The sequence below is a fragment of the Scleropages formosus genome, chromosome 11, assembly GCF_900964775.1.
Source record: "Scleropages formosus chromosome 11, fSclFor1.1, whole genome shotgun sequence".
Classification (NCBI taxonomy): domain Eukaryota; kingdom Metazoa; phylum Chordata; class Actinopteri; order Osteoglossiformes; family Osteoglossidae; genus Scleropages; species Scleropages formosus.
The window spans coordinates 478,784-504,244 of NC_041816.1; the positions used below are offsets into that span (position 1 = coordinate 478,784).

General features: G+C 44.7%; 1 protein-coding gene across 13 annotated transcripts; it reads left to right on the forward strand.

Moving 5' to 3' along the window:
- Positions 1-1,814: 1,814 nt before the first annotated feature.
- Positions 1,815-24,626, forward strand: LOC108934653 (transducin-like enhancer protein 3-B). 13 transcript variants are annotated; one of them, XM_029256082.1, is made up of 21 exons: positions 1,815-2,373; positions 2,860-3,050; positions 4,041-4,141; positions 4,600-4,663; positions 6,386-6,430; positions 12,781-12,843; positions 13,085-13,189; positions 17,325-17,529; positions 17,819-17,880; positions 19,575-19,697; positions 19,983-20,033; positions 20,247-20,399; positions 20,858-20,990; positions 21,085-21,260; positions 21,758-21,834; positions 22,171-22,420; positions 22,557-22,804; positions 22,920-23,067; positions 23,192-23,342; positions 23,650-23,726; positions 24,171-24,624. In XM_029256082.1, exons 2-21 carry the CDS (start codon positions 3,027-3,029, stop codon positions 24,276-24,278), a joined length of 2,364 nt encoding a protein of 787 aa, XP_029111915.1. In that variant the 5' UTR covers positions 1,815-2,373; positions 2,860-3,026; the 3' UTR covers positions 24,279-24,624. The 13 variants fall into 13 exon arrangements, with proteins under 13 accessions (XP_029111915.1, XP_018608146.1, XP_018608156.1 ...); XM_018752630.2 differs by having other exon boundaries at positions 1,815-3,050; positions 17,328-17,529; positions 24,171-24,626; XM_018752640.2 differs by having other exon boundaries at positions 1,815-3,050; positions 17,328-17,529; positions 21,088-21,260; positions 24,171-24,626.
- The last annotated feature ends 835 nt before the right edge of the window (positions 24,627-25,461 follow it).

Here is a 25,461-nt window from a genome sequence, read left to right on the forward strand (position 1 = left end):
CGGACGAAGGGATAATGAGATTAAGAAAACTAATCAGGCGTTAAGTTTCATTAGCGCAATGAAATAATGCACGTTGCAAATAATAAAAAAAAAAAAAAAAACAACTCTGTTCGTGTTTTCCTCAGCCACCAAATTCGGTTTAATTTAATGTGAGGTCAACTCCTTCGGACACGGGATCTCACGGCGTCAACATGGGCTCAAATGATGAGAAATGCATCCCCGTGTGGCGAGGGTTGGTGTGAAAACAATACACCTCACACATGATTTAAAGGAATTACAATCTTGAGTAAATCTTGGCACATCTCATCCTCGAATCCACGGCTTTTTCTGCTGTTTTTCTTTATTACCAGGGGTTTTCCTGTTGTAAAAAACACCTCCCCCCACGGAGGAACTGGAAGCTGCAGAAACACGGGCGCTGAAAAACTCCTATATTACCTTACACGTGTTAAAAACCTCTTTAAGTCTACTAAGAAAAACAAATTACGACCAAATCCGCTGGGCTGCAATGAGCTTGTGTGAATGAAAGAAAAAAAATGCTTTGTTTTGCGATAATAAAAATGTATTCGTTGAGCAAAAATCAAACTGATATTTAGCCCCTACTTGTTTTTTTCCCTTTGTTTTATGCAAGACCCTTTTTACCACATGGAAGTGACAGATTGTTTGAGATGGAGGGAAAAGCCATTCGAAGCTAATTAAGCAGCCATTCCAAGCACTATTCGCAGGCGGGAGGCTGAGAGGCGCGGGCATTTGTCAGCGCTCGACCCCGCGTGGTATTGATTGACAACGTGGGGTGTTGACTGACAGGCCCCGCTCACTCTGGCCAATGGCGATCGAGGGAACAAAGCCGCTCAACGTTCATTGGACGAGAACGCAGAAGGGCTGAGACGGTCCCACGTGGGGCAGAGTGGCGAGCAGCAACACGTGACAGGCCGTCTTTGTGGAGCGCAGACATGTTGTGCCTGAAAGTGTAAGGAGTGCAGATAATGCTCGATGTCTAAAAACAAAAAGCAATTTGAATGTAATTGGTCAAGCGGATCAGCTTGATTATCAGTGCACGGCCATAATTGCTAACTGCTGTTCACCTCCATTTAAAAAATATTTAATTAAAAATGTATATCCAGTTATCTTGAATTACTGAGCGATAATATTATATGATGTCATGAAATGAATTTTAAATCCTCGAATTACTGAGCTACCAGGTAACAGGGAGTTTGTAAAGACACTTCGCGGAGAAAAGACAAGTAGCTGTCGGGTTAGATGCCGCCGGCGGTATTTTGTTGCGCTGCAATAACAATATTATATCAGCAATTGCTGGTTTTGCTCCGACTTAACGAGCAGCTTGGCATAAAAGTGTGTGATCGTTCATTCATTCCGTTTCAATAACACATAATTATATGCGCTCAGATTATTTTTGCAGGCTAATACATTTAATATATGATCATGCCGTTACTACGGCGTCAGTCAGAAACCTTCACGCCAAGCCTTAGGCATCGCAGTTCGATACATGTATGGACTTATGGACTATGGTAGAAAACGGAATACGAAAACCACGTACACATTTAAGCCATTATTTGTTTCTTTTGAGAATTCATTCACGCAATTTACATTGGTACGAGAATCATTATCGTTGTTTGAGTGTAAGCTATTTTTCTTCAGTACCTGTCCAGCTCCAAAATGGCGAATATTATGGTCGAGGTACTGGCCAATCAACGTGTCGAAGAAGGCCTGGCCCCACGTGGGGACGGCGCCTCCTCATTGGTCGGTGCGGTTGGATTCCTTGTGAGAAAACTCATTGGGTAGCGGGGAGCGCTCTCGCGGCTGCCGAGCCCTCGTGTCAGTGCGCCTGTCTGTGTGTGGTTCTGCGAGTCGCGGCGGAGGGACTGGGGGGGAAGGAAGGACGTGCGCGCACCGCACCGTCGATTTATTGGAAACTGTAAAAGTTCTCCTTGATTTTTCACCTCTCCGCACCTAGGAAAGGGACTCCCGTGGAGCTGATGCGCCAATCTACGTATTCTTTGCTTTAATGCAGACAGAAGGGGCACGCTCAGGACAGGAGTGTGTTTTTGTGGTTAAAAAAGCCAAGTCCCGGCGACGACGGCGGCGGCGGCGGCGGGGGGCGCTCGGATTCTTCTTGCCGTACTGAGCCGCCCGGTGTTGGTCCGCTGGCTGCGGTGTCGGTTCGCGGCGATCACTCGGCCGGGTTCCCTGCCAACCGACGCAACAACAACGCGCTCCGGGGATGTGTGCGCGGCTCTCTTCCTTCTCGGCGCTCTGCACGAGTTAGGTCACCGAACGAAGCGGCGAAGGGAGGTTCGGGACGACGACGATCATCATCGCTGTTTTTCCCACCGGCGGAGGAGCTCCCTGCTGAAGGTAGATAACCCGGCGGAGGAGCCAGCTGCTCGTCGGCTGGGCGACTCGCACTGACTGAGTGACTAGGCAGCTGCTGATTTGGGTGGTTTGTTTGTCTGCCTGGGATCAACCGCTACGGTTTCTTCGACACGATCGGACGGATCAGACTGAGAGAGCAGGCGAGAGAGAGGAGCCCCTCGCTCGCTGTCCGGCCGCTCCGCTCCGCTCCGCTCCCCTCAGCTCCTTTGCCACCCCTGTCTGACTCTCAGTGACTGATCTCCGTTTTGTTCCCACACGACACGAGTCGAGTGTATTCGCAAGCAGCTGCCGCTGGACCGAAGAAGACGCTTAAAGACTGTTTTACGAATAAACACAAAGCCTGGCTTGTCCTGCGACTCACTAGATGTTTTTATTTATTTTTCTTTTTTTGCTCCAGGAGGAGATGAGCGTTGTGTGTTTTACATCTTGATTTATTCCATCTTCCTTTTTTCCCCACACTGACTGAAGCGGACCGGGGCCCGATCGGCACCAGAACCCGACACCAGAGGGCTGTGTGTGTGTGTGTGTCCGCGGACCGGGCGCTGTGTCTGCGGGGGGGGGGCAGGCGGGCCGCCGCTCGGGTTCCTCCACTCTCCATTTCCAGGAGTTCCAGCTAAAGAAAGGACACCTCCAAGATGTACCCCCAGGGCCGGCATCCGGTGAGTGGACCTGGAGGGAGTGTGTGTGTGTGTGTGTGTGTGTGTGTGTGCGTGCACGCAGCCTGGGGCACGGCGGTGTCTGTCTTTACTATTTATGGGCTGCATTTCATTTCCATTCGCTAATCCTCTGTCCACGGACGCGAGCGTGATGTGTTGCTGAACTGCTGGGGGAGGAGGAGGAGGGAAGTAAATAAATGAATATAAAAATGAAATTAATCAACTAGTGAATAGAGTGCGTTTCCAGCCCTTGTGCATAGCTATTGATATAAATCTCAATCATTCAATGGTCTCGAGTACGTTCCCCCCCCCCTTTAAAAAAACTAAATAAATATGGATATGAAAAAGCTGCATTCGAGTCCGAGCAGCGGCACTGCACTCAGCGACGTGCTGAGGCGAGCAGCGCTCGAGCGCTCTGGGTCGCTTCCACCACCATGCGCGCGACGACCGGGTGACCGTAGTGGTCGCGGTCTCGCTCGCCGCGGGAAAAAGGCGCGCGCGAGCCAGAGGCTCCGGGAATCGAGCTCCCCGTGAGCTACCGCTCCTACCTACCAAAAAATGTAGTTTTCTGCTGCCGGCGACGCTAACAAATGTTTTTGTACTGTTAATTCCCATATGACCAAGCGATTTTTGTAAGCAGTCGCTAGATGCTCTTGAAGTTCCAGGTTCTTTCATCATCATCGTCATGTTTCCTGTTTTGCGTTGTATAAAAACAACAAGATTAAATAACATGAATAAATGTGGAGTTGAATCTCAGTCAAACGCTACATGGCTGGTGAGGTTTGCCTGTCCGGCGGTGCGTCATCATTTCATGGTCAGTTTGAAGCGAGCAGTAATACTGCAGCCTGGTGCTGTTTGACCTCCCTTGCTTGTGCACCTTTGGCCTTCCTGGTCTCTCTCTCTCTCTCTCTCTCTCTCTCTCTCTCTCTCTCTCTCTCTCTCTCTCTGTCCTTCCTCCTTCCCTGACTTATTAATGTCTTCACTGTTTTCCAGGCGCCACATCAGCCTGGTCAGCCGGGCTTTAAATTCACTGTGGCCGAGTCCTGCGACAGGATTAAAGACGAATTTCAGTTTCTGCAAGCCCAGTACCACAGGTAATCATGTAAAAGTGCGTCTATGGGAGGATTTAAGTTTTCCTACTTAACCCCTGGGTGTGTGTGTGTGTGTGTGTGTGTGTGCGCGCGCGCGCGCTTGACGCGTGCCTATGATCCAAAATTAAGCGAAATGCAAATCATTTAATGTAGTCTAAGACATCTGTCATTTGATGTTTGGTGTTTTCTCGGGGGGGGGAGAAAGGTCTTAAGTATTATTTTTTATTGTATTACTGCTGCATTATTAATTATGTGTTTGCTGTGTTGCTAATGCAGCAATACAATAATTCCTCACACACTGTAGCATCTAATTTTTTGAAGTGGGTCTCAGTGATGAGTTGATTTAAAAAAAAAAAACAAAAAAAAACCTGTGTGTAAAACTTTTTTTTTTTTTTTTAATTATTTTAAATGGAGGCCATGGTGGCTTAAGACAAATGTCCTGTTTTTTCTTTCTCTTTCAGCCTTAAGGTGGAGTACGACAAACTGGCCAATGAGAAGACAGAAATGCAGCGTCACTATGTTATGGTAAGATTATCTTACTCCAGTGTTGATGTGACCCGGCAGGTTGGCATTTGAACGTGCGGGTGTGTGTGGGCCAGGTCTGCAGGTGGGGCTGCGGTGTATGTTTATTGTGAACTAAATGGGAAGAGTCATGCGTTGTGAAATCGTAGAGATGCTTTCGGAGCCACGTTGGTTTCAGCCTCCTTAAAAGATCAACTGACCCCCCGAAGCACCGTACTCTTCCCTGGTGATTTTTGCTCCATATTTTCTTCATGTATACTTTCAAGGCAGTTCATAGCTTTTATTTCAGTAAAGGGACAATGTTGTGTATCTTCATCGGATTTAGTTGAGCGTATAGTGTAGCGTGTGTGGTAATGGTGTGGTGGTAATACTGCTAGCCGGTGGAGTCCATTGTTTTTAACTTATATAAATTAAAAATTGATGACAAATCAAGTGCTGCAGAGGACATTGTTTTGTCAAGCAAATATAATAAAGTGAATTGTGTATTAATCTTTTTTTTTTTTTTTTAAAAAAAACCTTAAAGAGCAGAGGCATATGGATGGCTAAATATTACATTTAGGGGTTATGCAAGGTTTAAATAGAAAAGATAAACAAACCTTTTCCATTTGGGCATGATATAATGGTAGAAGCCTAACCATGGAGGTCTACTTCCCTTATCTTGTTTATACATACTGTACAAGGGTTGACTTTATCCAGCACTATGGTACTTTTGTTAAACATTATTTTTCACAGGAAAGGTCATATCAGTCTGTTAAGGAGGAGGTTAGATAAACATAGTGGAGCGACTCTGAGCCAGAGCATCTGCTTACAGTACAGGCTTGTAAGTTATTCTCAATGTTTTTGCTCTGATCTAAGATTTACAACTCACTTGTTTGAAAAGCTGATTAACTCAACAAAGCTTTGGTCTCTTAAATGGATGGCCCTTGCTGCAAGCCATTTGGAGCCCTGTTCTTTGCCTTCGGTCTTGAACGACGTCTGCTGGAAGTGGGGAACAAAGAGCTGTACTGGGGGGTTGGCTGCACCTTTGAATGCAGGAAGGCTCAGAGGTGTTAATAAGTGACTTGCTGTCTAGTTAGGGCTTTCCTTCCTACTCGTTTTTAAAATACTGCCCACAATCGCACACCACAGTTCCCACAAACTCGTTAACTAGTACATTTATTAGTTTCCAATGCAATCTGTGAAAACAGTTTGGTTAATCTCCGTAAACCACTGGATCAAGAGTGCCAGCAGAGTTTCCTATAAATATACCGCTGTGTATACCTGACATGCTTTGTCTTTTTATTTAAAAATACATACAGTACTTTACATCTCTGAGCGAATACTTGTTCTTCTGCCTACGGTTTACCCAACCTGAATTGCCGTGATGTAATATTTTTCATAAACCAGTATATGAAATTCTGGTTTAAATGAAATTAAACACATTACAGTAATATTTCCATTTTGCGCAGTATGTTAATTATTCCACTACTTTGAGGTCAAAATTCCCATGCCAGTTACAGATGAGATGCATTATTGAAATTCTAAGTGCAGTAAATATAAAAATATTTAATTCATTTTGATGTGGTTGCTTTGCACCATTTAAACAGGTTTGGTAATTTTTTTAACATGGTTTTCTATCACTGCACTGATTACAAGTATTTAAAATGTTGGTGTTTAAATTCTTATGTTGATGCAGTGAACTCAGATTCTTCCAGTATTAATATGTAATTTTTTTTCCTCCCCCAGTATTACGAGATGTCTTATGGCCTCAACATTGAAATGCACAAACAGGTATGTACCAAGGGATTGTAATTCTGTTGTACTGGCTTACTCTGTTAACTGATTGCTAGCTGGATCATGTACATCACAGGGGCTGGCTGCAATGGGGTCCTTAGGATTCCAAAAGTGCATCCCATCCAGAGTAGACAGCAGGGTGTTGCAGCCTTGTAGGTTGGACCGATATCTCTCTCTCTCTCACTCACTCACACACACTCACACACTGATTCCCTAGGAAACACCGACAGGCCAGCAGAGCGAAGGCCCTGATGGGGCTGCTTTGATAAGATTAAAGTCAGGTCTTTGGCAGCAGGGATCTGTGACTTAATAACTAAAGGGAGAGCAGCCTGAAGATAAAATCCCATCAGCTCAGTCACCTTAATGTGTGGCTAACAATCACAAAGAGTAAGTAATTGGTGTGAATGCAAGTTTTACAGGCTGTGCATACAATTGATGTGGGTACTTGAGATTTTTTGAATACTCATTTGTTAATATCTCCTTGAACTCGCATCCCTCATGGTATGAAGTGTCTGAATAATGTTAAATGCTTTGCCTTTTTCTTTTTTGATATTGAATTTGATAGTGTAGTGAGACCAGTCTAGACTGCAGGAGTCTTATGATTGTTGCCATGTCCAGCAGGCTTAATAAAATGAATGTGATGAACACAGGAAAAATGCCCTGTCTTTATTACCAAGGGTGCATGTCAGAGGGCAGGAGTGTTTCTTTGTATACCTTGTAAAGTGTTCTTTAAGACCTTTGTTTCCCTTGGATGGAAGGAGGAGGAGTGAAAATAGATGTTTTAGTGCAGGAAGCTGGAATGGCCCAGTATAAACAGGCTAATCGACTCGTTCGCTGTAGTGCCTTTCTTTTATCAATAGCCCAATGGATTTGACTGAATCCTTGAATAATTCATGTGGTAGCCATATTTGCAGAGCGGCGTTTGTGATGACATCAGCACAATGTTAACGGATAGGGCGGTATCCGAGTAGAAGGAGGCGGGGACCGAGGGGTAGGGGGTAGAGGGTAGGGGGTGGCGCTGACATGGCTGGCGTTGGGTTTTCTGATGCATGCAAGCACATTTTCCTGACCGGATGATTTATTCAGCAGCTGGGGAAATACACCTGTCTGTCTTTGCCTCTTTCTCATGTTGACTAATAATGCAGATTTCATAACAAGGCTGTAAGCAAGGAGAGCGTGGGCCTCAGTCTCCAGATTGGCTGATATTGCAGCCCAGGGTGATTTGTTTTGACAGCCATATTATTATGTGGGAATTGGGAAGTAATTGTTTTAGCCTGCTGTCAATAAGTGATTTTAATTATCGCCACTCATTATGCCAGGCCTGCTTGGCCTCCAGCTGAGCATCCCGCACACAGAATGCATCTCTTCAGGTTGGGTGTGCTTGGGGGCGAGTGACGTGAATGAATGAATGAGTGAGTGCGTGCGTGCGTGCGTACTTGTGCATTCATGTTAGGTTCCTCTGACTTCTTGATGAGCTGCTGCAGCTCGGAATGGAAGCTGCCTTGTGAAGGAAAGATCTGTGTGTGCTTCAGAGAGAGAAAGGGAGGAAGCAAGTGAATACTGGAGGGAGGGTAAGGCTGCAGAAAGAGCTTGTTCAGTTGAATAATTTATACATGATTCTGGGAATTATTTGCCAAGGTGATAATGGTTGACTTTTTGCTGAGCACAGACCACTCTTGAAAGAAAATGTGCTCAGATAGGACTGGTAGTTGGGTAGATGGTAGAACAGTATTAGCGAGTCTTGCAGTAAGGCAATTTTTTGGTAATATGCTGCATTTTTGTCATCACAGTGAAGAATACTGTGGTGTGTGTGTGTGTGTGTGTGTGTGTGTGTGTGTGTGTGTGTGTGCGTGCATGCGCGCCCCCCCCCATCCAATATGTGCTATTGAAGCTTTCATTACATTTAATTTCTGAATTTCTCAGATTTACTCTGTCGGGGTGTGCAGTGGACTTGGCCGGGTCCTGCTCTCTTGCGGGTCTGGGGTTTGTGTCCCGCTTGGGGTACTTTGTAGCGGACTGGTATCCCGACCTGGGTGCGTCCCCTCCAGCCTTACGCCCTGTGATGCTGGGTTAGGCTCCGGCTTGCTGCGACCCCACTTGGGACAAGTGGCTTCAGGCTGTGTGTGTGTGTGTGTGTGTGTGTGTGTGTGTGTGTGTGTGCGCGCACATGCGCTCTGTCTGGTATATCATATCTGTTAACAAGGATTAAACAAAAAAATTGGAATAATTATTTGTACATATCTAGGGTTATTGCACATAAGGAACTGTACAGAACTGCTATGGTGTTGGATTTCCATGCAGATATGAGTAGAAGTATTTTTGATGGTATTGGGGCACGGAAATGGCAGTGGGAATTCTTGTGCTTTATGTTTTTACTTAAAGTGAAGTGTTTGTGTACGAACTTTAAAACGGATGGGGGCCTTAGCTTTGTGAACTTGTTACGCAGCTATGTTGTAGACAGTTCTGCTCAGCATTGCTTGAGCCCTGGGGACTAGTTATTCAAATTTTATTTTTTTATTTTTTAATTTTTTTTTTTTTTTTAAATGCAAAACATGGCATTTTACAACTTAGCCAGTCTAATTTGTTTAATGTACGCTCAGGTTCCTCTTGATGATTTGGTGGCCTTGTTCACCATCTGATGGAGGGGGTGGGTGGCTTGTGAAATCCTCCCTTGTGGTTCATTTTACATCAGTGTCTGGTCATGCTGCACTCAGATGGACCCTGTAGATTAAAGGCTAGCTCCTTGGCCCTGTTGGTGGATCGATGGCCAGGGAAATTCAGATATCGATAAACGGTTATGCCTGGATTTGTTGCACATTAGAGGTGGGTGTGGGGCCCAGGGTGCTCCCTGGGGCCAGGCAGAATTGTGGTGAATGCACAGGGCTTGAGGTCAGCTCCTGAGCTGGGCTGTCTGCTACTGTAGTGCTTTGTGTTAAGGTGTTCAGGGATCTTCTGATGCTCAGTATATTTCTTGAATTGTTTACTATTACTTTTAGAGTGGCAATATTACATGTGGTATGCTGTTTGTAGTAAATATTAACTACATGGCTGGAAATTATTGCAGTTCTGAGTCTTCATTCTGGTTTCCTGGTGTTTTTGATTTTGTGTGGGTTTTTTTTCCAATTTTTAAATCAGCTGAAGTTCATTTGGCTTTAATTTTATTTCTGTACATTACCTAACTGTTAGTATCATAGGAATGGAAACATACCCAGTCTATTAATTTTTGATACATGGGGATTTATTTGTGGCATGACACAGTTAAGCATGTTGCTACAATCTAGCACTTTTTCCACTAATTTTTCCTTGTTAGCATGTCACTGCACTTTTGCTAATGCCGATAGCTATAATAACTTTCCACGTGCTATTGACAATGCTGCCTCGGAGAGCCCTTGATGCAGTGCTGGATGACACAGAATACCTGTGATGTTGTAGCAGAGCTCAAGGCTTCCTACTCAAAGGGTTCCATTTTCAGTGGCTTAAAGTGACAATATCCTGTTTTTATCTGCTCTTATACTGTGCTAAAAGCTTGCTGCTTGGTCTGCAGGGAATCCTGCCAATTGAAAAACACTTTCTAAAATTACTATTAGATTTTTTTTTTTTAATGTACACGTGAAAAATCACAGATGTCTCTGAAGTGCTGAGTTATGTGATTTTCCCCCCCCCCCACCTCTTGAAGATGCACTTTTGTGTTCCTGTTGATGTGCATGTTTGTTTACACGCTAACCTCTTTGGAGTCAGCCATTGCAGCGATGCATGTAGCCCCAGAGGACTGCATTTGATGCATACCAGACCTTTCAGCAGATCCAGTCTGGCTGAGTGTTGTCTCCTGCCAGCCGTGTTTTCTCTGCTAAGCAAAGCCGATAAAGACTTGCCAGAACTTCTACTGTTTTCTAGTAAAAGGGACCTCTGCAATCTCATTCTAACCCAGAGTATTGTTGTAGGTTCTGATATACCCCTTTAAGTGAATGTAAATGTTAGTGTTTTGACTGTTTGTTCTCACAGTGAGTGATCATGCCTTATTTGCTAAGTTTGTGCTTCTTTGACCTAGTTGTACAGTCATCTCAAACCAATATCAAGATCTCTTCACTTCCTCTTTCCTTTTTAAGAAGCTCTGATATATTTTTGTTTTCTTACTTTGAATTGCATGGAGAAATGAACACATTTCTGGTTCTGTTATGAAGGAAGGAAGTGTAATTTTCCAGGACTCCCGGTCTGTATTTATTTCCTCTGGTTGCAGAGGGGGTCTGCTGTAGCCTGTGGTGGGAGCCTATGCTCATGGTTCCACATGCAATCTAACACAGCCTTCTTTGGGTCAAGGCAGCATACTACTACTTTTTCTAATAAAGCACCTGACTCTGAATGAATGTGCATTTCAGATGGCCCAGTTTTGTGTGTGTCATGGGGTAGCAATGGCTTGCATTGGTTTTGAGGGGAAAATGGAAAGTTATAGAAACAAAAAGAACGCGACCTGTAGAATGTCTGTACTGTCATCAGTGGCAGTTTGAGATGCAGATTGTGTTCCAGACATGTAGGACAGAAGTGGTGTGTGTTTTGTTTTGTTCCCTCCCCTCTTCTGACTCTCGGCTAGTAGCTACCCCTCCCTGATCATGATGGTGGACCAGCCCAACTGCTAAAGCAGAGGCTGTGTGCAGGTTCTCTCCCTCCCATTCCCCTCCCCCCCCCCCCCCACTCTGAGAGCATGAAGCCCCCCCCCCCCATGTGCCTTTTATCCACCATTAATTTGCAGATCTGATTGACAGCCTGAAAATTCAATTTAATGACCTGCCTCCATGCACTTAATATGATTTTACAGCCTGTTACGGTCAAGCAGAGGTACAATTTACATAATGATCAGCGTGAGATAGGGCTGCAGCAGTTGCTGTGGTAACCCCGAGTGGGGCAGAAGAACGGAGGCTGGAGTCTGCATGGGGTGTGTGGGCTGGGGAGGAGGGGGTGGGTAGAAGGATGGAGGAGGTGGGAATGGAAAGGAAGAACGGCGGTCTGTTGTGATCCCCTTCAAGGGGGGGGACAGGTTACGATGTGCGTCTGTCTCAAGACTGGGGTTTGGAACCCAGAGCCATCTTTGGGTGGGATGGACTGAGATTAGAGGAGTCCCTTATACCTGCTGGGTTCTCTGCTCAACTCTATAATCCGTTTGTTTTGCTGTAGTAGTTCTTGTACAGTAGGAACAACTGGTAGCGTAGAGCTGCTGCCTTTGGACCCAAAGGTCATAGGTTTGAATCTTAACCCCAGTTGTGGTAGCCTTGAGCATATAGTTTAAAAAGAAATGTGGAACTGAAAATTGTAGTCAGTATGTTTATTAGCCGTTCTACAGATTAAAGCTGCTGTTCATGTAAGGATGTGGTGATTGGAAATGCAGGCATTTTAGTATGCTTATTGTTTTAAATGCTGAATTGATTTGTATTGACTGATGGGAGTTTGTTTCTGCTTCGTTATGCTGGGATGACATTGGCTGTATTAGAAAGAATCTTAAGTGCTCAGTGTTCTGCCTGAGGGGTATTATCTTGCTGTGCTCTGCATGGTTGGTTTCAGAAAACAATAAAATCATGTACTTTGTGTTCAACTTGGTTCTCAGTGTTCATTTTCAGTTTGGGTACTGACACCTTTGCTAAGAGCTGATAGTGGATTGAAATTTCTGCATGTTCTCGTAGATCTTAAATACATTAAAACTCAACCGTATGTGCTGGTGACCTTTGAGATTATTTACCTATGAGATACCATAAGAGAATCTTGAGGCATTAGTATCGTTTATCTCCCATGCACAAAAGCATAACATTACAACCTTGTTCAGTGCTTTTTGTTACTCTGTAGAGAAGAGTGTTCTATAAGAAATAAATTGAATTGACCTGCATATTTTTGAGCTCTTTGCCTGGTGGTCCTCGTTGGTAATAGATCTGGCACACGTAGCCAAACTGGGATTCACCCCATTTTTAGCCAAGGTGTCCCTGTTTCATGTGGTCTCCAGATGGACCCAGTGGGCACAGTTGCCTGGTGAAATGCCTGTGCAGTTTGGAGCCCCTGGCAACCATTGGGTCTCATCTGGCAGCCTGGGTCCAGGGGAAGCTGCCAGTTCCCCCTGGTGTGAGCAATGGGGGCTCAAATGCAGCACCAGGGGTTTTATGCTGGACAGCCTACCCTCCATCCTCAGTGAATTGCTACCATCGTTGCTTCTCTTTGGCTCGTTTACAAACCATTGGTGTTTCAGGTGTCTGAATCATGGGATTAATGTCATAAGTCAGTAATTCTGTAAATGGAGCAGTACTTTCTTTGTGAAAAGGTTGACGTGCCATATCTCATCGCTTTGTCTGATCTTTCTTCCTTTGCAGACCGAGATTGCTAAACGGCTCAATGCAATTCTTGCTCAAATTATGCCTTTTCTGTCACAAGAGGTAGGTGTTAAACTCTGAGGTTACATTGTGTCCCATACTTCAAAATTTATTAGACTGTTCTTAATATTATGATAAGCAGTAGTAGTGGTTATTGCTGCCTCTGTTGTTGCTTCATTTAATAAATTACTGTTGCTACATGTGTGTTTGTCATGTGTACTCTGGAGTGTTGCACTGTCATTTGGATACAGTGCATTAAGTGCCCTTTTTTTTTTTTTTTTTGCTTCCCCTCTTTCTCGTGTAGCACCAACAGCAGGTAGCGCAGGCTGTTGAACGTGCCAAGCAGGTGACAATGACCGAGCTGAATGCCATCATCGGGGTACGTGGACTTCCCAATCTGCCCCTCACCGTGTGTATACCCCTCTTTTATTCCTTTATTTGACCATAACCAGGGGCAAACCTGCATGCGAGGCTGGGTTGGGTAAAATAGCTATTATGCTAGTGGCTCCACAGGTTGGTTTGTTTAGGGGTGGGAGTGGGGGGTTAACAGTTCATTCTGTCCTTTCAAGGTAGTGACATCAGCTTCCTGTACATGCAGATTTGCCTCTGTCATTTATGGATTTGTGTGCTTAATTTTGTGTTTTATATTATGTGATGTGGTGCTATAGTGTAGTTTTTTGTTTATTTAAATTTGGACTGTTACCATTCATGTCTGTTTTCTGTTTTTCTGTTTGAACTGTCAAAATGTGTATATGTGTTCGTGCTTCTGCAGTGACTGAATCGTATTAATTTAGTGTGAAGCAACGCTTGAGACGGTTATACATTAAGATTTTAATCAGCTTGGCTTCCGCCCCTGATTGCACTCGCACAACGGATTGCTTTAATTGGATGAAGGCTGGGTGAGCACATTCATCCTTTACCGCTGACCTATATAGCCTTGTGGCGAAAGGTACAAGGCAGTGGAAATCTTGATGTCCTCCAGGCATTCAAACACTTCTCTACACACTCTCTGGCTTTCGCACAAACCCTGTTAAATGTTTCAGACCATGCCCTCTGCCCCTCCCTCTTAGAGACTTGTGAATTACTTACACACACACAGAGGCTGGTGCCTAGGTCAGTTCAGTGACCACCTGCTCAGAGCCGATCATCACAGGCTCCTGGCCTGTTCTCAGTGCCTGCTTGCAGTTAGCCTGTGCTGGAGCTCCAGAGGATCTTGCTGACCCTGCTTTGATTAGCCTCCTTGAAGCGGTCATTAGGAAGCCTGGGAGTCGGGTCAGGGCAGCTGGAGGCTGATATTGGAATTCAATTAAGGCAAATGAGCCAGGACTGTGACCCCCATTTTCAAGGTAATTGCTTCCTCGAATCCAGCTGAATACGACCATTGGTGGGCCCTGTCATTAAGCAGGCGGCTGTTCAGTGAAGCAGATTGGCAAAGTCTCCTGCGCGCGCGCACACACACACACACACACACTGACCTCAATGCCTCCTTGCTGTAGTAGCTGGAGTGGGTTGGCACTCTGCTGTGTTGCCCTGGGTACGTGTACGTACACACACACACACACACACACACACCCCCCCCCCCAACAGACAGGGGAAAAACAAGCTTTATTTGTTGGAGGGAGATGGCAGGAGATCAATCTTTGTGCATTCCCCCTGTGCAAGAGGCTGTGGGAGGGAGGGGATTCATTAAAGATTCAATGTTAATCAGAAGCCAACAGCATTTGGCAGCCTCCTGTAGTTGGGAAGCAGGAGAGAGGGCTTCAGAACAGTCTTCTGTTAGGGCTGTAGTTCGTGTGTGTGTGTCTATTAGCATGCCCAATACAAAGAGCACATGCGCACACTCAAATACAATGATAAATAACTTAATCTCCTGGTGTTAATGATTGTAAATAAGTGAACGCTGAGTTCATTTTATTACACAAGTAACAATGAATAGCCATTATCCACAGCCTGTTCCTCTTCCCAAAATGCATCAGTTTGAGTGAACATAAAGGACTTACTGTTAAAATAGGTCTGTTATCCATTAGATAAAACCCTATGTAAATAGCTACCCTCGGGATGTATAAGGCGTAGGCATGTAAAACATTAGCCATACTTTTTTTTTTATTTGTCTGAGTGTTTGTTCCTTTTTTTTTGAGGAACTGCTAGTTTACTTTGCATAATTTTTAATCTGTGCATTTGAGTTTCAAATTTAGATTTCCATTTTCTCATTTGCATCTCTTTTTATATAGGTATTGTTTTGTTTTTCACTTTGGGAATATTCTAAATGTCCAAAGTGGTGCAATAACTAGCATTACCAGTCATTCCTCTGAACATCGATGAATGTTTTCCAGAAACGTGAAGATTAGTTATTTGTTCAGCTCGAGCCAACATTTTATGCAAGCGTGGTCATGAATATAAATTGCCAAGGTGTCCTGCCTGCTGCTGGTTTTCATTGGAGCAGGAGGTCTGCATTCTGAGCATCTCTTAATAATGAACCTGACAGTCAATAAGAGGATTCCTGTAGGAATGCTCCTGGTGGGAGTCACTGGTTGTATGCCTCTAGTCTTGTAACATAAATGGCCTGTGCACTGTGGCGTTGTTTTGTCTAGTACAGTCAGTTATGTCCACATGGACATGTATAAACAAATTATCCACACCAAAATGCCATTTGTATGTGGTGGAGAAAGTTCAGAAGATCTTGATATAGCTGATCATCATTCTCCCTGGTTTGCTGTTCTGTCTTTCAGTGCTGGCCCTGTGTGTTCAGGTACATGCATTTCTACACATGGACTATTGTATCTCTTCAGTGGATTTTGGTTGGGAAGAAATACCTATTTCAGTCCAATAACTTCACAAGCCCCATTGGTTCAGCTGGCTCCAGGGGATGTGGCATTGTGCTTTCAGGGCTGCCAGTTGCCTGTGGTTTGGGGGGGTAGGGCAGCTCATTGGCGAAGATGCCACTTTCACCTCGATCTGAGTCAGTAGGAGCCCGATTTGCCAGTGAGATTAAATTGCACCCCCCCCTTCTCCCCCGTGGAATTGCCAGGGCTTTGGAATCATTTGCACAGATGAAAAGAATAAGTGTGACAAGAACAGGTCTTTATCCTGGAATATTAAATTAGAATTAGGTGTGCCATTTATTTATTTATTTTTACTCTCTCTGGTTCTGACCTTCTAATGAGCCTTCTTGATGATCTTCTCTGCATGTTACCCTCATTAGGCAGTTTGAACAGGCATGTTCCTCCTTGGTGAATTAATTGGTTGTTTTGATTCTCCGCATGTGCATGAACACACGCATGCGTGCTCTCAAAAATGAACACATACTTTTTTTGGGGCACACACAGCTTCTGCTTGACAGCATCACAACGTAATTAATAATCCCAGTGTTTTTAATTCATGTGTATGTATTTATGGTCAGGTCTATTTTAATGAACACACAGTGCACTGGATAATTATGAGCATCTAGCTGACCCTGCCTTTGAGATGAATAAACTGAAGGGATTTTTCCCAGGCCATGCAATTTTTTTTTGATGCCAATAAAATTATTTTAAATTTCAGTGAGTGTACCTGTGTGTTTGTGTACACTGCATGTGACCAAAAATGTATACTTCACTTGACCTTAGATGCTTAGTAGTTGAACTCAGTTGGGAGAGCCAGGAAAATGCTTCCCACAGCAGCACTGAAATACTGTAGCAACTCAAAGATGGTAATAAATTGTGCAGGTCCTTATTGATGGTTGCGCTAAGTATTATTTAACCTTGTTTTAAAGTGCTTGCCTCTGTGCTGAGTGCCTTTTAAGTCCCATCCATTTCCCGGAGTCCTTTTAAATATTGATGCACGCATGGGATGGCTGAGATTCTACCAGAATGTGTCCTTCGCTCTGGACGTGCCCAATGGCCTCTGCCTTGGCTACTGGCCTGGGTGCTTGGGTGACAGAGGCTTTGGTATTCACTTTTTTTGGCATGCGTTATGAAGTTATCCATTGTAACCTTGTGAAGATGGATACTAGATGTTTTACTTTAACTGAGTAGACTTTGTGTGGCCAGAGCACAGAAAAGAACTGCTGAGTTTCCCATGCCTTTCTGATTGGGAAGGTGTATGTCTGTGTGTTGTATGGTTTTTGTGGTATGTGTTTGTCTTCTGTTTCATATGAAATGTCACTATTAAATAATAAGCTTCCCGTACATGGTGTGGGACCAAATGTCAGAGTAGACTGAACGTGTGTATGATTACGGTTATGCTGTTTAACAATTTTCTTTACAAATTTGCAGCATGTGTTCCTGATGGCCTTTTTTTTTTTTTTTTTTGCCTCATTTGCCAGGTAGCTGTTAAGGGCACCATAGTACTGTTAGTCTTTGAGTAAGGTTTTGGTGCCATTAGACTTTTTATGTAAAAGGAGTTGATCTGACAGGTATGAACCCTCCTATGGCTCATACAAGCTACTCCCTCTTCTGTCCAAGGAAGGTCTGTTCTCCACCCCCCAGTTAGGCCATGTTTGTTTGCCCATCTGTCTTTTTCTGTTTACCCACTCACAATATGACCCACTCATGTTTTATCCACAGCAGCAGCAGCTCCAGGCACAGCACCTCTCCCACGCAGCCCATGGACCCCCTGTTCAGCTGCCTCCCCACACCTCAGGGCTACAACCTCCCGGCATCCCACCTGTGCCAGGCTCAGGCTCCGGCCTACTGGCCCTGGGGGCCTTGGGTAGCCAGGCCCACTTACCTGTAAAAGACGAGAAAAATCATCACGACCTGGAGCACAGAGGTGAGGAGCTGACGGCGTACTGCCGCTAAGGCCGCCACTTTCCATATGTGTTTCTTCATCAGGGTAGGAAATGAATAAATGATCCCCTCCCCTTTAAGCGCCGTCTTAAGTGCATTTTATCATGAGCTACACAACCAAGCATCAGTTCAAATTATGAATAAACTGCATTTTCCTCCTTTTGTAGGAAATCAGAGTATTTGTTTCTTCTGCTTCTGTTTTTGTGGTTTTTGTATTAACTTTCTTTTTTTTTTTTTTTTTTTTTTTTCCCCCCTCTCTTTCCCTATTTTTGGCCAATCATCTTTTCACTCACCTGTGGCAATTCCTTTGATTAAAGAACGGGAGTCCAGCACGGTGAGTTGGGATTTTGTTCGTCTTGTTCTCACTCTGCACATTTACATTGAATTAGATACAAACATGTCTCCTCTGTGATTAATGGGAATTTGCACATACCGGTAGAGTTTTATGATTGGATGGCATTTTTGCACTCGCACAATTTTTCCAATGGGAGAAAGTGAAAAGGAGAGGTTTTTGTTTAAAAAGACAGAGTGCCATGTAATTCAGTTGGAAAATGACCTAAATCGCAGGGAATGGATTAGCAGTTCTGTAATTTCATCACAATTAAAATAGGCTGAGTTCCCCTCTTAAAGGATTTATTCCTGTGGCCCCATGCCTTACCTTTAAATGCTTCTCCCCCTTCCCCGTTTGGCTTCCAGTAAATATTTATGGCTACAAATGCAGAATTGTTTTCTTTTTCATCCCTCTGGCTTGTAAGCGATTTATTACAATGGCTTAAATCTCCCTGATAAATTATGACGGGCCACAAGATTGCGTTTCAATTGAATGGGTTCTCTGAATGGGCACAGTCAGGGCTGAAGAAATGAAACCCCTTTTAGTGATTAGCGGTGCCGCTGTAACCCCCCACCCTGGCCTGTCGGGCCTTCCTGTTGTCCTGGGTAATCTGATAGCTCGACTATGACTTTGGGAATTGAGTCGTGTTACAGCTGCCTTTTAAGGTCAGGCCATTACACAGAGACTGGGCCATGGAGGCAGTTGCCACCCCTGGGCATAGTCAGTTCTGGCTCTTTCTTTAGGCACTCTGTCTTCTCTGTCCACAATGGTCACATTCATGCACATATTTAGAGGATCTTGAGGAGTCAATGGAACCTGGATTTCTTTATAGCTTATCCAGGAAAATGCTTTAGAAGAAGGCTCTTGAATACTGCCCAGAAGGTTTTCTTTAGTTTCTGCCTCCCCCTCTTGGAATGATGAAAAGACCCGTTGGCCACATAAATGTGGCTCTGGCCGAGAGGGCTGCTGCAGTATAGATGCGGACCCTGACCCTCAAATCATGTTGGTAAAATCTCTGCATGGGGTTGGTGAGTTGACTTCCATCTATATTCTCATTTAGCCTTGCTGGCTGTGGAGAAGGGACCTGCTGCTCACTTCTGTGCTCATAATGGGACAAGAGTGGATATGCAGGCAGCTTCAACTCCTGCAAAGTTGGATGTCTTCATTTTATTTTATATATTGATTTTGCTTCTTTCACCCCCACCCCCTTTTGGCAGTGGTGGTTTTGTGGTTGTCTCACCAGGCCTCATTTTATGCTACTTTCTAAGGAAAATTTGGGTTCATCAGTCTGTCCAATGAGTCTGTGCTCAGTGGAAGTGGAAAAGTAAATTGTGGTGTATGTTATAGGTCATTTAATGTGGCCATACTGTTTAGGCAGAGAACTACTTTTGTGGCAATTCAGGATGGTATGATCAGCTTCAGTGTCAACTCCTGGATCACTCTGGAGCTCACTGTGCTCCAGGGCTTTCCATCCACCCTCTTTGCTCCCCTCTCCCTGAGCTTACACCCTTCGTGACCCTCAGGTTGACTTTGCAGCCCCAGGCGAGCACTTAACCGACACAGGATGTCACATCTGGAAATCTGTGAGCCACTGACTTCCTGGGGCCGCTTCTGGTTGAGGTCAGTGACCACAGCCGTACATTGCTCTTTTGGGACCCTCACCGTGACGCTGGAATTTCTGTCCCTTCTGATTGCAGAACAACTCCGTTTCGCCATCAGATAGCCTACGCGCTGCCAGCGAGAAGCACCGGGGATCCTCCGAGTACAGTGTGGATTCCAAGAAGCGCAAGGTGGAGGAAAAGGATAGCATGAGCAGATATGTGAGTGAAGTTGAACCTGGAAGCTGTAGGTTGCAGCTTAGCTGGGGCCTATCTATGGTACCCTTGAGCAAAGCTGCTTAACCTGAAATGCTTGTGACATTTCCCCCCATTTAAATGGTTGGATCTGTGTGATGTCTGTGCCTAAAAGCATTGGTTCAGCAATGATTACATAAAACAAGTGTCTTAATCTCTTAGTACTGTTAGACTTTATTTATTTCTATTTATTTATTTATTTATTTATTTATTTATTTATTTATTTAAATATACTTTGCTTTCTCTGTTCAGGACAGTGATGGAGACAAAAGTGATGATTTGGTAGTGGATGTGTCCAATGAGGTAATGGCGGTTTGCACATGTGTATGTGTATGTAAATATTGCACTCAGTGGCCTTGTGGTTGACTAAACCAAATTTAATCTTCAGAAAGATCTTTCTGAAAAAGTAAACACTAGTCACTGTGCAGTGTACAATGTGACTATAGTCAGTATTTTGCAAGATATTACTGTTTTTGACACAGGAATATGTTAATGGTTCTGATATTTGTATCACAGGATCCTGCCACTCCCCGGGTCAGTCCTGCACACTCTCCGCCTGAGAATGGTCTGGACAAATCACGTGTAATGAAGAAGGATGCACCTAACAGCCCTGCTTCTGTGGCATCCTCTGGCAGCACACCATCATCCAAAACCAAAGACCATGTCCATGTAAGAGTGGGTGTCTGGAATAGGATTGGAAGTTGACATATGAGTGGTGGTCTGAGTTTTCATATAGATGGGCAGGTGTTGGGGTGGGTTTTTAAACTACAGTGCTTAACACAGAATACTCAGTGGCACTTTCTTCTACTGTACATACTGGTGCATGGTGGCGATACAGCAGTTCAGACCTATGACAGGATTAGTCTGGTTTCTTTGACGAATGTAGTATATGCTTAGCCAGTCTGTGCTTTTTGGCTTTTTGAAACGGTGAAATGGGGGATAAAGATGGCTACTTCCTTGTTGCTTAGTTGGGTTTTTCGACAGAGATTTGTAGTGTCACAACAATAATGAGCTGTCAGAATTAGACTGGATTACGTTGAGCTTGTACTGAAATGGCCACTGGATGTGGCCTCTGCTGTTAAATTGAAAGGATTGTTCAGTCTCCATCCTCCCAAATTACTAAACAGAATGACAAGTCTTCCACACCTGGTCTGAAGTCCAATACTCCCACCCCTCGCAATGATGCCCCCACCCCGGGTACGAGCACCACTCCAGGTCTCCGACCAATTCTAGGGAAGCCACCCGGCATGGAGGCATTAGGTACCTGCAGCTAAAATTTAAACTTGTGCCACAGTTTTCTTTAGGTGGTTACTTGGTTTCTTTCAGGTTGTTATCATTTTGATCTTTTCTTCAGCAGCCCCTGCCTTGAGGACCCCCCTGTCTATTGCAGGGTCATATGGAACCCCATTTGCCATGATGGGACACCATGAGATGAATGGCTCCCTCACTAGCCCAGGGGTTTATGCCGGCCTGCACATCTCCCCCCAAATGAGTGCTGCTGCAGCAGCTGCGTATGGCCGCACGCCCATGGTAAGAGCTGTTTCCTTTGGTCTCTCTCTGTCTCCTTTGGTCTCTCCCTCAAACAGTGAACATGTTAGGTGCTACTGATGCCAGAATAAGTCCTTATTGCTGTGAGCTACGTTTTCTGTGACTCCTAGTCATCTTTGCATTAATTTATTTCAGTATTTTACTGTTTCAATATTGCTTTTAAATTTGTAGTAACTGCTATAGAGTTCCAGCAGTAAGAGATGCTGTATCATAAAAAAACGGTGCTTTTGATGTGGAAACAAAAAGAGAATGGCTCCAGGGAGCACATTTGTCCACAGAGTATCATTGTTTTATTCATCTTTGAAAAGAATAATTTCCCTTGTAATAAGTCAGCAACACTAAAAACGGTGGTATAAAGTGAAGTATTAATGCAAGGCCAAGTCACATGTCTTATAGTATGTGCTATTATAGCTGCTGCTCTGTGCTCATCTGGTGCTGTGAACTTTCTGCTGTGTCTCACCCTTTGCCTTGCATTTCAGGTTGGGTTCGACCCTCACCCTCACATGAGAGCTCCTGGCCTCCCTGCCAGCCTCACATCCATCTCTGGAGGAAAACCGTAAGTGTCTCCAGAGCTCCATGGCTGCAGCCTAGTTCCGTCAGTCTGGGTCCAGCTGGGCTTGGCTGCGTTCCTCACTCTGGTGTTTGTTGTTCAGTGCTGTGGCACTCAGTACATGTCTGCACTCTGCACTCGCACAGCTTAATCTCCACCCCAGAGGGTCATACTGTACTTCATATTCTGATTTAGGCACTTGTGTGTAATTGTGCTAATTGAGTTGATTGGACCACTTAAACTGCACTTCTCTGCATGTGTGTATGTGTGGGTTTTTAATGGAAATAATTGGAAAATAAAGAGGTGCTCATTATGCTCCCTCATCCCCCTTTCCAAACGTAGAGCATATTCATTCCATGTCAGTGCGGATGGGCAGATGCAACCTGTGCCTTTCCCACCTGATGCCCTGATTGGGCCTGGCATCCCACGGCATGCCCGCCAGATCAACACACTGAGCCATGGTGAGGTGGTTTGTGCCGTCACCATCAGCAACCCCACCCGGCACGTCTACACTGGAGGAAAGGGCTGCGTCAAGATCTGGGACATTAGCCAGTCAGGCAGCAAGAGCCCTGTCTCCCAGCTGGACTGCTTGGTAAGCAACAGCACTGTAGGAAGTGGTGGGGGTGGGGGTGGGGTTTGAATTTTACTCATTCTCGTTAGCACAATGAAAGGACACCAAGTTGAGAACCCTACATATACCAGCTGATGTCCTCCTTGTCTTGTAACAGAACAGGGACAACTACATCCGCTCGTGCAAGCTGCTGCCGGACGGACGTACACTGATTGTGGGTGGGGAGGCCAGCACCCTGACCATCTGGGACCTGGCTTCTCAGACACCTCGCATCAAGGCAGAGCTCACTTCCTCTGCGCCTGCCTGCTATGCTTTGGCAATCAGCCCTGATGCCAAGGTGTGCTTCTCCTGCTGCAGTGATGGCAACATTGCCGTGTGGGATCTCCATAATCAGACCCTTGTGAGGTGGGTGAATTTGGAGCAAAGCTTTTTCAGGGGGAAGGGCTCAAATAAACATTAGTGAAGAAAGAAAATCTATGTGGTAACCCTGCTTCTAACCACAGAGCTCTTTCCATTGAAGGCAATTCCAAGGCCACACAGATGGTGCTAGCTGTATCGACATCTCGCACGATGGCACCAAACTGTGGACAGGTGGTCTGGATAACACAGTGCGCTCCTGGGACCTGAGAGAGGGGCGACAGCTACAGCAGCATGACTTTACCTCCCAGGTAACATCCTTTGCTATTCACCCAAAGCCCACTGCAGTCAGGGCAACTTGTGTAGGCTGATGCAGACCTCATCAATGCAGTTGATTCTGATTGATTTTCTGACTGGGCATGCACTTCTATTTAGATCTTCTCTCTGGGTTACTGTCCAACGGGAGAGTGGTTGGCAGTTGGTATGGAGAGCAGCAATGTGGAGGTTCTTCATCATACCAAGCCTGACAAGTACCAGCTTCACCTGCATGAGAGCTGTGTACTTTCTCTCAAGTTTGCCTACTGTGGTGAGTGATCATGCAGAGTTTGATCCCAGTGTTTGACTTGTCTGCTTCCTTGTCATCATAAGTACATTTTTGATTTTTGCCCAAGAAAGAGAGCCCCACACTGTAGGAGCCTGATGTAGAGTAGAAAATAATGGAGCTCCAATACGCTAACCCTCTATCCATGTCTCCTGTTCTGCTGCCTTTGTGTTCTACCTCAAGTTATGGAGAACATCATAAGGCAACAATTGACCTCGATGTCCTGGACAGCCTTGTCTTGTCCTTTCGGATATATTCTTATGCTGAGTGTGTTTTTGATCTCTCTCTGAAGGCAAATGGTTTGTTAGCACTGGGAAGGACAATTTGCTGAATGCCTGGAGGACTCCGTACGGTGCCAGCATATTCCAGGTATGTCAGTGAGTACACTGAACTTGCAGGGTGTTGAGGAGCATGTGGAGAATGCATCAGTGTTTAAGTGGTAGGACATGCTACATTGTGATTGTTGTGTCTGTGCAGAAAGGCCCTTTAGCCAACTCTCGTCAACTGCAAGACAAAAACAGGGCCAGTAATATTTGGCTCCTGAATAAGTAACAATCTGCTTAAGGTGAGAAAGCAGTGTGTCTTGGAGCAGATAGCTGATTGCCTGCCAGTGTACTTGCCATTTATTTAGCTTTTCATTCCAGCAACTCAATGACCTTCTTCACTCGTGTTTGCTTTTTATGCTGATAAAAATAAATGTGCAGCTTTTTTCACAAGCAAGAACTTCATCCTGATTAACATAGAGCACCATACTTTAATATGGGAAGTAACAAACCATTTTCTTTCTTTACACCCACCCCCCACCCCCAATAGTCCAAGGAGTCCTCATCAGTCTTGAGCTGTGACATCTCGGCTGACGACAAGTACATTGTCACGGGCTCTGGTGACAAGAAGGCCACAGTGTATGAAGTGATCTACTAAGTGTTCTTGTGGGAGGCTGTGGATTGGGGCACCCAGGATCCTGGTTTCAGTGGCTCTCCCTTTGAGTCATGGAGATGAGGATGGACTGCAAGTGGCAGTGCTGTGCGTGGTGCTGTTGGGACTTTCTAGGCCGGGATCCAGTCATCCGATTTTTATAGTTGCTCAGCACAGATCCTACAATACTAGAGAAAATATTGTCCTCCCCCTCCTCTAATTCGCTTGCTTGGATTGGGTTTTTCTTTTTTTGTTTTTTAACACAACGAACATTCTATAATGCTACTTGAAGTGGCTTTTTTTAAACTGTGCTCCCTGGAAGTCTTGTGAAAAGTGTAAATAGCGGAGTTATAAAAACATTTTATATAAATATATATATATATATATATAAACGTATATTTTCTTGTCCTTGTACCCTTGTGACATTTATCATCCTCTTCTTGATGTTCAATACTCAAAAGGGGGTGTTTTTTTTTTTTTTAAGGGTATTTCTGTTTTTTGAAGAACATCTTCCTGGTTGCCCTTCACTAATTGTCAAATTTCATGTTGGTTTTTTTTTTTTTTCTCCCTCTCTCCTGGAGATGAAGCTTTTTTTTTTTTTTTTTTTTTTTTGTGGAAATGCTTCAGTATTTACATTGTGGACATCAAGTGATGGCGTTCTGGAACTGGAAGCAGGCTGATTCAGAGACTTATCCAGAACATTCTGGGAGGACTAGATAGCGATGGAGAGTTGTACAGGAAATCTTTTTAAATTTTGGGGAAAAATATCTGATGCATCTGTGCCCTTTTTTGACCAGGTTCTTGTAGTTTTTGATTAGTCAAATAGTGCTTATTGTAACAAAGTTCTTTTTACTCTTGTCCTGCTAGAAATTGAAAACAAGATTCTCAAGTCTCATTGACTGAACCTTTGGCTAAAAGTGAGGTGTGCGCATGTGTGTGTGTGCGCGCGCTGTCATCACACCCAGCATCCTTGCGGCCACACCATATGATTGGTGGCTGGTGGATTATCTGTGCCTGAAAGAGTATTTGTGCTGGATGAGGCAGGTGCAGTAAACAGGGTGAACAAAGAGGAAGTTGCATTGCAGGCATCCATATTTGTGCAGAGCTCAAAGTTATGGAGGGTCTGAGTCAGAGTTCAGCAACAACACCAGCTTCTGGGCCCTTCTCTTTCATTCTCTTCTGTTAGAAC

What these genes read in the sequence shown, in the direction of transcription:
- LOC108934653 (XM_018752628.2), top strand. Translation starts at nt 3,027, where the DNA reads ATGTACCCCCAGGGCCGGCATCCG. An exon ending in AGGATAGCATGAGCAGATAT is followed by an intron (nt 19,698 to 19,982) that starts GTGAGTGAAGTT and finishes TTCTCTGTTCAG; the next exon opens with GACAGTGATGGAGACAAAAG. An exon ending in TCCATCTCTGGAGGAAAACC is followed by an intron (nt 21,835 to 22,170) that starts GTAAGTGTCTCC and finishes TTCCAAACGTAG; the next exon opens with AGCATATTCATTCCATGTCA.